The sequence below is a fragment of the Boleophthalmus pectinirostris genome, unplaced genomic scaffold (assembly GCF_026225935.1).
Source record: "Boleophthalmus pectinirostris isolate CB_2022bp ecotype Guang Dong unplaced genomic scaffold, ASM2622593v1 HiC_scaffold_18, whole genome shotgun sequence".
NCBI classification, from domain to species: Eukaryota; Metazoa; Chordata; class Actinopteri; order Gobiiformes; family Gobiidae; genus Boleophthalmus; species Boleophthalmus pectinirostris.
The window spans coordinates 36,395,143-36,409,981 of NW_026571133.1; the positions used below are offsets into that span (position 1 = coordinate 36,395,143).

The 14,839-nt window shown below is 39.3% G+C and overlaps 2 protein-coding genes across 2 annotated transcripts; both read right to left on the reverse strand.

The window, feature by feature from the left end:
• Positions 1 to 8,641: 8,641 nt before the first annotated feature.
• LOC110160185 (heat shock protein 30D-like) lies at positions 8,642 to 10,851 on the reverse strand. The gene is given in 2 exon segments (XM_055153203.1): positions 8,642 to 8,783; positions 10,216 to 10,851. Coding segments are annotated over 2 exon segments (738 nt in total). The 5' UTR covers positions 10,812 to 10,851.
• Positions 10,852 to 12,033: 1,182 nt separating this feature from the next.
• On the reverse strand, positions 12,034 to 13,371 carry LOC110160193 (N-acetyllactosaminide beta-1,3-N-acetylglucosaminyltransferase 2-like). The gene has a single exon (XM_020924839.2). The coding sequence runs from the start codon at positions 13,369 to 13,371 to the stop codon at positions 12,034 to 12,036; it is 1,338 nt and encodes a 445-aa protein (XP_020780498.1).
• Between the last annotated feature and the right edge of the window lie 1,468 nt (positions 13,372 to 14,839).

Genomic DNA, 14,839 nt, shown 5'->3' on the forward strand with positions numbered 1-14,839 from the left:
GGTAAAGATGCTTCACTTTCTATGGTATTAAGAGTTTCCTGCTCTACTCTTTCTTCTTGGTTCATCTCTTGGACATGGAGATCTGTCTGAACTGTGGTCATTCCCTTACTATCAACATTTATTTGTGAAATTCCCTCAGAAGCATTACTAGTTACAGTGTCTTTTTGGCTGTCACTCTCGAGTTTTTTACGATTGCTTAATTCTAAGCTGCATAGTGTGTTCACCACTTCCTCCGTTATTTGTGCAGCCATATTGGAACAAAAAGTGTCTTCTTTACCTTCTTCCTTGAAAACTTTACCTGAATCTGTCTGAATTGCATTACTGGCCATAGCTTGATTATCGGTAATTACACTGCGCTGAGGCTGTTGGACTAGAGATGGTTGTTCCACTGTCTTTTCTTTCATTTGTGCAGACTTAGGTTCAAGAGAAGTTTGCCTGACTTCCTTATAGGCATCGGCCACTATTTGCTCCACAATGCATTCAATCTTATCGCTTAGCACTGTGGTTGATATTTCCCTTGTATCAGTACTTGCACTCTGGTCAGCTTGTTTACTTTCATTGCCCAATCCAGAATCCGTAATAGTGGTTTCAGTGTCCAAATTTTGACTTAACCCATGCCCTTTCAGATCATTGGAGGGTTCAGTTGTGTCCGATATGCTTGGGGTTTCTGTTTTGACATCAGTGGAGAGAGTGGACGAACTGGTATTTTTATCCAATACCTCTGTTAACTGATTTGGAGAAAGAGGTAAACACTCCTCCTTGGAACCAACACTGGAACTTTGAACTTCTATTTGATCAACATTCAACTCAGTTTCTTTGCAAATGGGTTGAATTTGTTGCTCTTCAGTCATATCTTTTTGGTCAATTAAGCTGTCACTGTTATCTTGTTTTCCATCCATAACTTGGGACACAATTTCTTGACATTGCTGATCTTGCAAACTTTTATTTTCTGACAAAATCTCAGTTTCAGCAATTTTAGACGTGTCCTGATTGACTGCACTCTCATCTTCTGTTACGGTGATGTCAAGGGATTCTGGAATTGCGTCAACTAACGATGCATCAATTCTATCACTCGGAATTGTATCTGGAAATGCTTGGTTGTTGTTTACTTTTTCAGTATCTTTTTGGCAACTACTCAAATCCTTATTTGGTTGGACTTCAGATCTGTGATGCGATTGCTCCTGAGGACAACGTCCACTCTGATCATTTTGTGTATCTGATATTGGAGACGCTGGTACTTCACTTTGTTGACTATTTAGAGAGAAATCTGTGATGTCTGCAGTATCTGAAGGTTTGAAATTGACATCATCTTTAGTCTGATCAAGCTTAGATGGTTCATGATTTTGGCTTGCAGCAAGTAAAAGTCCCTCCTTTAACTCAACAGATGTAGAAATAGCTTTGTCATTGCAAGGTTTGTCTCCATGTTTTTCATTATTTACACCACTGGATTGCTCATTTGTACAGTTTGTCTGATCACCTATGTAATCTTGATCTTCTTTGTAAGGAGCTGAGGGGAGTTCTTCCTTGGCCAAAACAGGGGCATTCTCAAACTCAGATTCCAAATGCTCAGAGTTGGTCTCCTTTGTGTTTTCTTTGCTGTCATCAACACTCAAATTGGGGATTGGGTAAGAGCATGGCTGGCTGTTGAATGTGAACTGAACAGTCTCCTCTTGTCTGAATTCCTCTTCCGACACGTCTTCGTTAGTTGTGGTGATATCTTCGCTGGAGTCAGCTTCAGGCATCTAAAAACAAAAAACAGGGTGGGTTTGTTACACAACTGTATTAATATGGCAGTTCATTGTTGAGAAACTTGCCACAGGCCTCTACAAAAACCCCTGTGATCAGTTGAAGAATGCCATATGATGAACTGAATTTGAACAGTGTTGGTGAAATCTCACAAGATGCGTTAATTAATAAGACATTGAAAACTAAAATTCAAATGGGACAACAATTATTAAATAGATTAAACCATAAAAACATATAATCAATGCTTAACTTTTTATCTAGGTCAACTAAAAAGACAAGTCCTGCCAATCGATTAGTCCAGTGAAAAGGAGGCATGTCTGAGTGCTTGAAACTGCATTCACAAGACACAACTACAAGTGAGTTTATGCAAAAACTACTATTTAAAAAGAAAAAAATAAGTTTGTGTAAAGACAGATTAAACTTGTGAATCATCAAATTTAATCTGCTTTTTTATATATAAATACAAAAAAATACTAAATCTTAAGATATCTCTTTCACTAACTTCTCCTTCTTGATGTTGTCCCATAAAATACATTTTCATCTTATAAATAATAAAAAAAAAATGTTGGATTAGTTATTATAATTGTGCTTTGTTTTGTTACCAGCCCAAATGTAAAAGTAGAATTACACACCTATATTTTATCATGTAGACTCTTAACTTCCCAAATTCTTTCTTGAGTACTTACCCTCTCTTCTTCCTCAGAGGCAGCCTCCTTCATTAGCTCCGTTTCCCTTGCTCCATGGACCTCTTGTGTCACATCATCCGCTGACTTATTTGTGCTGCTTTTCTGCACAGCCTCTTCTGCATAACTTTGTGTTCTGTGAGAATTCCACTCCCAGAAGAATGTGTGTTGTGGTTTGTCGATCGCAGTGTCTTGATCTGGTTGATTGTGTTTGTAAGATTTTCTCTCTGAGGTGGTCCTGCGCTGTCTTACTTGTGACAGATAAGTATGCTCCTTGACATCATCCGGAGAACTGTCGTCACTGGCATCTGAAAGACAGGGAAAGAAATGGTACTGATGATTTTCTAAGAATATGCAGTCAAATATACAAGGATAGGCAATATATTGCTTCAAGTATCATATCGGCTGATATTGATCCAATTTTTTTTAGAATGGTTTCAGCCAATTGAGATTTGATACTGATATACTACCCCAAACCCTGTGTGACCATGTGTCACTCCCAGTTCATCCTCAGTGTATCAGGCATAAACTGTATAAAGAGGAAGTGTGACATCACCCATAGAGTTCTGCTCCAGTCACCTGAAGCTCATCAAAGCCTGCAGTTATAAGGCAAATTTGGAGCCGGTTTGCATATTGGGAAATCCAAATATGAGTACCATAGCAACCAAAGAGCCAATCCAGAGAGACACTTCAAGGTAATGTGGGCACTTGGCAACACTGTCAATGAAACCTGTTGCTAAAGCTAGAGGGAGCGACCTCAGCAAAAGAAAGCACCTGACTAGTATGTTATTAATGTTCATTTCCTTATTTAAGGACAAAATGGCAAAATAAAAAACACCTGGGTCATATAGAGAGGGTCAATATAAAAAATTTGAGACCAAAATGATTAATCTGACAACAGTTAGAGAGAGAGGGGTGATGTTTTTTCAAAACAAAGTAAACTGGAACCAGAGTCAACACACCCGGAAGTGTGCTGATGCTCACATCCTACTTGGAACTCAGCAGCTAAAAGTTTAGCTATGACCATTTATATAAAACAGTTTTTGGTATCACATTTGTCTTTCTGAACAATGTCATGAGTAACAATGGAAACAGAAGACAGTTATACGGCTGCATGTTTACAAATGCATGTCACAAATTATTTACAATTTCTCTTTTATTTTATTTTATTTATTTAACAAAAGTGGGTCTTTGTGGCTCTTGCTATGGAGTTTAAAAGCTAAATAATGGTATTGGCATATATTGGTCATCAACTACAGCAGCAGTCCAAATATCAGTTCCATATTGCTCCATCCATAAAAATATTGAGACATTTTACAAGGAGGTTGTATAAATGTTGTTGGACATGGATTCAAATAACTTCAGGTGACCTTTAAACATTAGGCAAGTTTGTGCACAGAACAAGCAAGCAACTGATATTGATTTTTGCTATAAATAACTGCACGTATAAACATGAATCACATTTTCTCTAGCTTCTAGTAGTTGGCTTTGTCACAATCTATGACGAATGATTGATAAAAGTTTTTAGGCTCATTATTTTTATGTGTGCCTAATATGAGCACTTGTATCATATTATTTGTAATTGCACTTGTATTTTTGTATTAAGACTTAAGAATATGAGACATAGAGTAAGTCAAAAGAGACAGTAAGTCATAATCAATACTAATAGTGATTTTCAATACTATTGACAACCCTAGATACTAACTATACTTCAGTGTTCTCCTAATTAATAGTTGCACATTTAGTTTTTTTTACCTCCGCCAAGGAGGTTATGTTTTTGCCGGTGTTTGTCTGTTTGTTTGTCTGTTAGAAACATAACTCAAAAAGTTATGGACCGATTTTGATGAAATTTTCAGGATTTGTTGGAAATGTGAAAAGGAAGAACTGATTTCATTTTGGGGGTGATCCGGAAAAAATCCTGGATTCTGGATCACTTTGAAATTTTAGTTAACATTGTGGTAAATGGGGCCAAAAATTTGGTTTCTCAATATCTCGGTTAATTATTGACCAAACCCCATGAAATTTGACTCAGGGATGGACAATGGGATCCTCTTTCATATTCCAAAGGCTGATCCGGATCTGATACAGAAGACTGATTTTATCACAATTTATATAAAAAATGGGGGTAGTCCTTGGTGGAGTCCTTTTCTAGTTTTTTTTTTTGCAGTATTGTACATATATATAGAAATGGGGTTTATCTGAGTTATTCTGTTAGTGGCATAAAGCATTTTTATATTTATATTTCACAGCTTTGATCTCGTTTTACTGCATACTTTTAAGGCAAAACTTCTTGCTTGTTTATCAAGCCAACATTGAACCGTTATCAATGATGTCAGCAAATTGTCAGTTTCTGCAGAAAAAAACAAAACAAAAACAGGAATACCAAGAAGTTTCAAACTTTAACCTACTTCTGCTTTGCCCCTAGGCAATCTTTTCCCAACAATGGGATGCTTCTATAATGACAATGCGCATCCCTTCTCTATGTAGATTCAGTAGCTGTAACAATATTCAGCATACAGGAGAAACTGCATTATTCAGCTATGGGGCACTTGGGTCCTTATACGTTACTTTCTTTGCAAGTTGATTCCAGCATCTATTGTCCAGAACAGTGTTCTGATTGTTAATGTTCTTAACACACTCACTGACAGCACACCAGTTCGTTTGGCTGTAGAGCAAAAGTGCGGTATTATATAATAGCATATTTGGCCAAGTTGTTTTTCAAGGTTTTAGGGAAAACTGCCTACAATGTCAATAAGAATTTAATGTTCAATGATATATTAATTTCACAAAATTCTATGAACTTTTGGTAAAATGGCTAAGTCAAACATACTATTGTATTCCTGCAAAACAGTAGGAGGGGCTTGATGATGTCATACGTTTTGTAAGAAAGGAGTTTTACCGTTTTGTAGACCCGGAAACTATTCTGCAAATTAGGAAGCTTGAGTTTACCATTTTAAAAAGGCCTATATTACACCATTTTCTGATCTGTTATAATGTTGCTTCCTCGTCACAAACATACCTGGAGTTGTGTTTTGTTTCATTTACACATGTTTAACACACAAATCCTGCATATTTAGCCTGGGTTCTTCTCTCATACCAAAAATGACTCACTTCCACCCTGTGATGTCATGTGGTAATACAGGAAGTGTTCCACTGTGTTTTTAAACTCTAGAATCACATCACTAGAATCATTTGGATGATTTGCCCTGAAACTGCCAACCTCTACTGTAGGTTAAAGTAGGTCAAAGTTTGACTCACAAGGTGGAACAGAGCATTTTGAGCTTTAGAGATGCAGACAGACTAATAATTATGGGTTACTCAAACATGTGAATGAAAAACATATCACCAAGTATGTTTTTGATAAGGTAACAGCATAATATGGTTAACAGCTCATAAAAGTAAATTTTGTAAAATATGGGACATTTAACGTTTCCAGTTAGCCTTTGTGAAACACCTGATTTTTTTGTAGGACTTATTGTTGCACTTCCAGGTACAGTCTTAGTTTTACAAACATTTGGTCCTAGGAACAGGTACTTCCCATAGTTCCTCATTTTATTTTATTGACAAAACAAAACGCATCACAGTCACAGAAGCATATAACAATTTTAAAATCTGATTAGAGAATTCTCATAGTCGTAAATGTAATCACTGCAGCTTTTATCATGGAATATCTGACACAGACCTTTAGTCCAGTAATGGCAGCCTAAATTATGGGAAGCTCCTTGTCAACACATCATGCATTCTCACTGCAAATGTTTTTATGTTGTGTACACCAATACCTAGCAACATTTTATGGGTTCAGCCTCATCGCTATCCATTTACAGGGCAGGTTGGCTTTCAAATGTTGACTGTAGCCTATGCCTGTACTGTAGGAGGGAGAAATGGAGGAGTGCCATGTTGCGATATTTTTATCCCAAAGTGTGGCAGTAACATTGGAACTAGCAGACTGCTGGAAATAGCATTTACTACAGTTAAACCTGAATCATCTGAACTTGAAAAAGTAGAAGTCACACCTGGATTGCAGTTCAATTTACTTCATTTGCATTCTTCTGCATATGCAAATTGCCTAATTCTACAGGCTACACTGTGCATTTTCATGAAATAGTTTTAAACAATTGATAAAATGATAAAATATGGCTAAATTTGATGGCATTTCTTAATTGGCTACTATAATAATCTTAACCAGGTAAATCAAGAAGCGGTTTGCTGCTTCTTAAGTTGAATAGGCTATACAATACGTTATCAAGATCTATTTTTGCCTAGGTCTGACACCATTTTTTTTTATATAACTGCGTATATATATATATATATATATATATATTTTTTTTTTAATGGTTATTGTGTATTTCTTTCCTTATTTTTTGTTCATTTCTTTTTAATGATTTGTTTATTAATTTATTTATTTCCTTTTTTCATTTTGACCTTCATTGTTTCATTGTTTTTTTTCTCCCAACTTTATTTATTTATTATTTAATTATTTACTTGGTATCCCAGTTTTCCAGCTCGACTCTTCCAGTCATTATCATACAAATTATACATCCCTTTTGAATTATTCAGTCGCCTTTTCTGTACTGAACTACCGTGCAGGTCCCATAGCTGCACGATAAACAATAAACCTCATAATTTTTACCTGTTGACCCTCTTCGTATACCGTCCGTTTCTTCCTTCTCCCCCAGGCCGACCGCTGCGTCTCCATGCGCCGCGGAGGTGTCACGACGGTCGGCCTCGCCTGCTCTCCTCCTCCGCCGCTTCTCTCTCATGTTCTTGAAGATTACGAAACCCGCCACGACACATCCAATCCCCACCAGCGTCAGCAGCACCGCGGGTCCATGGCGCGCAATCATGCAAAACAAGGACGCCAAATCTATCCGCCTCTCCATGGCCACGGTCTTTTTCAGCGGCATGTCGACTCCAGTGGTGCCCGGTGAATGTGCGTGGAAGCCCGGTGTGGATGCGGGAGGGAGAAGCCGCTGCTCTGGGCTCCCACACAGTCAAAGTGGTGTGCTTTGTGGAGAGTAGTGACCTCTTGTTGCTGCGCAGAGCTGCTGCTGCAAACTGGCGCAGGTGCGTGGAGCTGATTGGCGGTGGGAGGATCACGGGGACAGTGTGCTCATTCATAAAAAATAGAAATGCACTGTTTATGAAAATTAAAACACGGTCTGAAACTAAAGAGCTAGTGTGATGATTTAGTGTAGGCTTTTAAAATAATTTGGCCAGTAAGTAATTAGCGGTCTGTGAGAGTATTAGCCAAGCGCCATTAAGGTGATGTTAGTTGATAAGTTTGGGTATGTGGATACGTCTATTTTGGTTTTGACTATTGAGATCGTCGTAAATGGCCCTAGATATCAAGTTATAGGGAATACCTTACACATGAAAACCTAGGTCTATTTTCTATTCAAAGAACTTTCTACCTAAATATTTCTCCTGGCTTCAAATTTCACCACAAAACAGACATATTTTTGAAAGGGTCAAAATAAAAGTCCATAAGCCACTAAACTGACATCTATCATATTTAACTAAAAATCTAATAGCCCACTGGTCGATGTGTAGCTACAAAACAGTTCCACTTGACTATGTTTAAAGTGTCACTAGGGCAGCAGATCACGTTAATTACTAATTGTTGGCCTAGTTATTTGAAAGAAGTGCAAAGTTGCAAAGCTCCCATGTCTGACTGTACATAAAAAAAATCATTTATTCTAAAAGAGAATAGGTCTATACAATTACGATTATATAACACAATATGTTATACTGTACAAAATCTCCTCTAAAATGACATAAATTACAGTCCAGTCCATGTCTCTTCAGGGTGCGTTCTCTGTCCTGCTGATGTCCAGTGTCACATGTCCCTCTGTGTCTGTCACCCTGAGCCTGTCCTCCTGCAGCCTTTTGATGGGCAGCTATGGAGTGTCCCTCAGTGTTCCGTGTGTTGGGGTTGTCCTGGATATAGAGCGCCCCCTCTGGAGACATGTAGCAGTGCAGCTCTTAAGGCTGTAGTCCTTCAGGTAGAGACAGCTCCTGTGTCCAGTGCTGCAGTGAGTGAGATGAGCGTCCAATCTCCTGCTGCTTCTTCTCTGTCCAGCTCTGGACCCTCAGCACCACGTTCCCCTATTCCACACTAGCTCCTCTGGTGAGAAGATGCGAGTGTCCAGCTTCAGGACAAAGGGCTGTCCCTCTGTGTGCTGTAGGGACAGGGGCTGAGGGACACATGTGTCCTAGAGCCTGGGCTCCTCCATCAGCTGCAGACTGTGCTGCAGCTCCTGAAGCAGATGGTTCCTCTGTTGGAGCAGAAGCCTCACATCAGGCCACAGGCCGCACCTGTACAAGTCCTGGGACAGGTCCGAGGCAGAGAGGGGTCTATAAGAGTACAGCATCTTCAGTGAGATGTCTCAGATCAGCGAAGTGTCTGCTCACTCTTTCCTTTGAGTTTAGTCTGACTGCAGCTTGACAGGTGCAGCACATTTATATCTTAATCCAGGACATCTGGAGACTTCAGGAAGTTTCCTGTTCTTTCCACATGTGTCCACTGAGGGGAGCTGTTTCTCCACTGTGGTAGATTTCACAGGCCTCATTTGGTTAAATCAATTTCTTGTTTATTCTTTTATCTTTCCTCTGCATCATCATAATGAAATGTGTGTGTTTGTTGTGAAATGTCAGCTATTTTGATCACTGTCAGATGAAGCAATTAGGAACTATCTGTGAATCGAGAGCTACTTATTGCTTCACTTCCAGCAACAAACACAAATATTTATTTTTTGAGACTCTCCTGTCACTCTACATTAAAAAAAAAAAAAAAAAAAAAAAAAACTTGACTGGGTAAAGATACAACCTCCACATAAAGTAGCTGAAGTCACTGTGGGCCTACTTGGATAGTTAATAATAACTTTTAAAGACACTTTATTATTCCACTTTTGTCTTGGTATTTCACACTGAAATACCAAACTAAAATGATAAATTATAGTCCTGTGAAGGTGGACTTTATAAACATAGAGAAGCACTTTCTGGATAACCACCAAATGACATGGGATCAAATGTTATGAGCTTTGAACTGAGTGATAGCCATTAAAGGGATAGTTCGGGATTTTTGACATAAATGTTGTCGCTAACATTCAGAGCAGTAAACAAAGTGAACCAGGCGCGGCTGTTACCTGGCGGCAGCGCGCAGTGATACGAACGGAAAGAAAATAGTGCCAAGCGATTATCAGGGCTAACTTTTTTGAAGTTGATGGTTTTGTGATGCAATTGTATCACTCTTTTGAACACATGTTATTTAGAGAAGAAAAACACTTTATTTTACTGTCCCCAACGAACTTTGCCGGACTACTTTCGTCAGCACCGAAAACGGCCAGTATCTCGGCTCACCGGACGCTGTCGGGGGTAAGTCAGTGTGGATGCACGACACTGCTCACTGGGATGCCATACAGATTTATGTCAAAAATCCCGAACTATCCCTTTAATGCCATATACCAGGGATGTTTCTAATGATACATTTTGAGGAAATTCAGTATGTGCAGTTAGCAACTTCTAGTGGCTTCTGTTGATAATTACAGAAAAAAGTTCCATGCAATATCTTTAAACCTTTAAAGTTGCATAATTCATGCATGTTTTTATGTTTTTTGAAGTATTTACTTTGGCCCTCCACTCCATATCAGCTTAGAAAGAAGACACAAAAGACATATGTATAAATACTATAAATATTTATTCCAAAATGTGAGAGCAAAACACAAACTTAGACAAAATAAGAACTACAAGTAAAACACTCAAATGTTTACTAGTAAATAGATTTAACATTAAAGAGTCCAGTCGATATCTCTTCAGGGTGCGTTCTCTGTCCTGCTGATGTCCAGTGTCACATGTCCCTCTGTGTCTGTCACCCTGAGCCTGTCCTCCTGCAGCCTTTTGATGGGCAGCTATGGAGTGTCCCTCAGTGTTCCGTGTGTTGGGGGTGTCCTGGATGTAGAGCGCCCCCTCTGGAGACATGTAGCAGTGCAGCTCTTCAGGCTGTAGTCCTTCAGGTAGAGACAGCTCCTGTGTCCAGTGCTGCAGTGAGTGAGATGAGCGTCCATTTTCCTGCTGCTTCTTCTCTGTCCAGCCCTAGACCCTCAGCACCACGTTCCCCTGTTCCACACTCAGCTCCTCTGGGGAGAAGCCGCAAGCATCCAGCTTCAGGACAAAGGGCTGTCCCTCTGTGTGCTGTAGGGACAGGGGCTGAGGGACACATGCGTCCTGGAGCCTGGGCTCCTCCATCAGCTGCAGACTGTGCTGCAGCTCCTGAAGCAGATGGTTCTTCTGTTGGTGCAGAAGCCTCACATCAGGCCACAGGCCGCACCTGTACAAGTCCTGGGACAGGTCCCAGGCAGAGAGGGGTCTATAAGAGTACAGCATCTTCAGTGAGATGTCTCAGATCAGGGAAGTGTCTGCTCACTCTGTCCTTTGAGTTTAGTCTGACTGCAGCTTGATAGGCGCAGCACATTTATAATCTAATCCAGGACATCTGGAGATTTCAGGAAGTTTCCTGTTCTTTCCACATGTGTCCACTGAGGGGAGCTGTTTCTCCACTGTGGTAGATATCACAGGACTTTTCTGTTTTTCTCAGTTGAATGTTCTTTGATCCATAAAGAACATTTGTTTACCAAATTAGAGTTAACATATCTCAGTAATATAAACTAGCCACTATTATGTATATTGACTAAACTAGTCATATTTCTGAATAAGGGCACAGTCATATTTCAGCTGTTTTTTTTTTTCTTTATTTGACAGAAATCAGTGTGCACATTCGATATAAAATATTTAATACAAATTCAAACATATAAACTGAAAGTTGTAAATAAGAAAATAACTTAAATAATCACCAATTTCATTAAAGTTTCTACATTTGTATGTAACATAATAATAACCCTAGTTGTATTAAAGAGCGATATAAATGTAGCCTGAGTCCACAAAAGCTTTTGTAGTGCTCCTCTGAATGAAATATAATGAATAATATATAACATAAATAAAAATAATAATGTAACTATATGTTACAATATGATGTTACATAAAAAAAAAAAAATCTATAATAATGCATTGTAATGCATTATGTAGCGCCTGTCAAGACACCTAAAGGTGCATTACATTACATTATCTATTCACTCCTCACCTGGTGTTGCTGCTACTGCAGCCACAGCTGCCCTGGGGCAGACTAATGTATGATAGGTCTGTTTACTACCAATCACTTGCTCACACACCACATTCATACAAGACAAGTATCTTGCCTAAGGACACAACACAAAGTTTTGTTGAATTTTTGTTAAGGAACTGTAATTATTGTCCTATAAAATCCAAACCCCCCACACACACAAAATCTGAAAAGATCATAGTTTCATCACAATACAAGAATGACTTCTCCATCAATAGCTGGAGTCTGGACTTAATAATTACAAAACAGAGGCAAATCAGTTTAAGTTTAGTCTGCACTGCTGAGGTAGATTCATCACACTGCCCTCTCTCACCCTTGTGCACAACCACAACAATTTGTTTGCTCTCATTTACACTTTTAAACCTCTAATGTCCGCCCCGCTTTCAAATGAAGGTGGTTATTTCTACTTGGTACAATTTGCCTCACAAATCACCTAAAGCATCGCATGCGTAGGTTCCGTAGATGGTTCCATAAAGCTACCATTTCTCTTGGGCTCCTCCTGTGCACCAGCAAAACAGACTTATAGGCACACGGATTGCCCCTTTGCGTAATGGGCAGATCGAACGTCAAGAACCCCGGATGGTGGCTCGGAACTACTCCAAGTTTACTCAAACACATGCCGAGATACACATCATCTATGGGGAAGAGGGACACTTTGTCAGAAATCTCTTTTAACCGTAATGCTAGTGACCCGGAGTACACCACCCCACCTCCGCCTGCATAAGCTGGATACACCCCTTGGTAAAAACTTCCAGGTATAAAGTACTTCGTAGATGGGTCCCGATTTGGTTTTGCGTTGTAGATAACTTCTCCAATGAACAAGTCCAATCCTTTGTCTGTTTCATTGGTATAGGCCTGCCATAAGTTGTGCTCCTCCCATTGTTTATTCAGGAAATCCACAAGAGCATCTGTGCGTACAAAGACATCATCATCACCTTTGAAGACAAAAATGGCTTTCGGGCAGTACTGTTTGAACCAACGCCAGAAAAGCACATCCTTCAGCGTGAGGTTGAAGAAGGTATCCTTGAAATCCCATTGTAAGATATCTCCATACTTCTCGCTTTCTTTCTGCAGTAGATCATGGAAGTTTGATTTGGGATTGGAATCTTGCTTTCCGAGTAAGAAAACTGTCCGGACTAACCCTCCTCTTATATTATACTCACCGCTGACATGCCCACTGCGACCCCATGTGTCACGAATGGCTTGCCTGTTTTCAAAGTTGCCCATTTGGGATTTGATTGCCATAAGAAGTAAAGGTGTGTCTAAAGTTTCGTTGTTATAACATAAACCTGGTTGATTGATAATGTAGGGGTACTCTCTACAGCGCATGGATGACACAAAGGCTCTCATTTGATCAGACATGGCCTTGAGTTCATTGGCAACGGTGTGTGATCCAATTTCAGGTATACAATTGGACACACACCCAACTGACGAAGGATCAAGCTTAATTTTGGTTTGTTGGACAGCCATGCTTGCGTTGCCTCTTAGTATCGGATTGTAGAGGCGATCACAGCCGTGTTGTAAGCTGTTCCACAAGGCTGAATCGATCAGCCTCAGGTTCCAGAAAGCGTTGAGTGGATGCGAAGCCATTTTAGCTGAATTAGAGGAGCTCCCAGGTGCAATGAAGTGGACAGGAATTTTGGGGGGCGCGTAGGATATGGTGACGAAGATGGTGACCAAGATGTACACAAGGAGGTGTCCAGTCATCATGAACGGGAGCAGGCACATGCAGAGCAGCCTCCCGTTGCATTTGCAGAATTTGCCCATTTTTCTATGGAGGATAACAAAAATGAAGGTTAATGTAAATGGTATTTTAAAGAAGATGCTTTTTCTTCTGCATTTTGTTCTTTGTATACCTCAACATTGATCTAAAATGGCTTAATAATAATTAATTAACTGAAATGCCCAGTTCTTGTGGCACTAGTGGCATTAGCGGCACTTCACAGCCTATGATATTTTTCTACCTTACATCTATGACCCAAACACTTTTATGATATTTCAAGAGCCCTGAATGCAGGACAAAATGGGATTACTCTTTGAATTATGAAGGAACACCGTTGCATGGTTAAAACCTCATAAAAGTCAAATTTACAATTGTATGTATCACGAATACAGGTAGGATGTAAAACTTTTATTGACACTTGCCAAATCAGGTTTTAATTACAAAATTTTCATCTAAAGTAAATTAAAATTAGTTGGTTAGACTTTTGTTAGTCTAGGCCTAACCAAACCAGAGACTAAACTCAGACTAAACTCAGAGGCAACCCTGCACACAACAGAAAATCTGTAATATCTCCATTTATAAGCAGGTGGCAGACTGTCCAGCAAAAAAGTTATAAAGTGCAACTTTATTGTCATGTCTTGAAACAAAAGCTAAACCAGAAATAAATGCCTTATTCAAAACTAAACTAAGGTAGGATTAAAACAAGCCAACATCAGTTAAAATTGGACTATGTCATCAAACACTAAACCAGGACTGGACAGCACCTAAAGTTTCACCAGAACTGAATTTGGTACCAGGACCAAATCTGACAAAGACTTAACAAGGTCTAACTTGTAAATACCCCAGAACTGGACAGTATCAAACTAAATGCTGATTTAAGACATCAGAAATGAAACAGCAAATGAATCCTGGGTACCGTCAAAAGTATAACCCACCACATTCTGAGCACCACTAGAATAAATTATAGACTTGCATTACGACAAAGCCCAGTCAACCCTGGGGAGGTTTTGTCTCCTTGGTGATAGTCCACAGGGGCTTATTATCTCCTCCTGTATCCACACCACGGCCCTCAGCTTGGCCTTACTCAGGTATACGCAAACAACCTACAGATACAGTGGCACATATGTCTGTATTTGAATGGATGTAAATAATTGTTGAGTATTTTGGTACAGGTTTTTCTGGCAGGAAGGACTAGACTGTATGTAGAAAATCAGACCTACTGACAACCATATGTTATTAAAGCAACACTATGTAATCTTCTGGAGTTGTATTCTTTTCCAAAAAATTGGTCTATAACAAAAAAAATTAAATAAATAAATTAGCCTAAGAGTCAGTTTTGTGGAAATGCAAGTCCACACACAGTAGGCCAAGGATGCATAATCTTCTAAAAAAAAAAAAAGAACAACTTTTGTTTAGTCCAAACAGTTGGGCTGTAACTTGGTACAGGCTATGATCTAGTTACAACATTTAATAATAGTCTAATAGCCTATTGAGAATTAGATGGCTTTGAAA

Bases quoted from the DNA above. Each gene is read 5' to 3' on its own strand.
- LOC110160193 (XM_020924839.2), bottom strand. From the start codon at position 13,371: ATGGGCAAATTCTGCAAATGCAACGGGAGGCTGCTCTGCATGTGCCTG.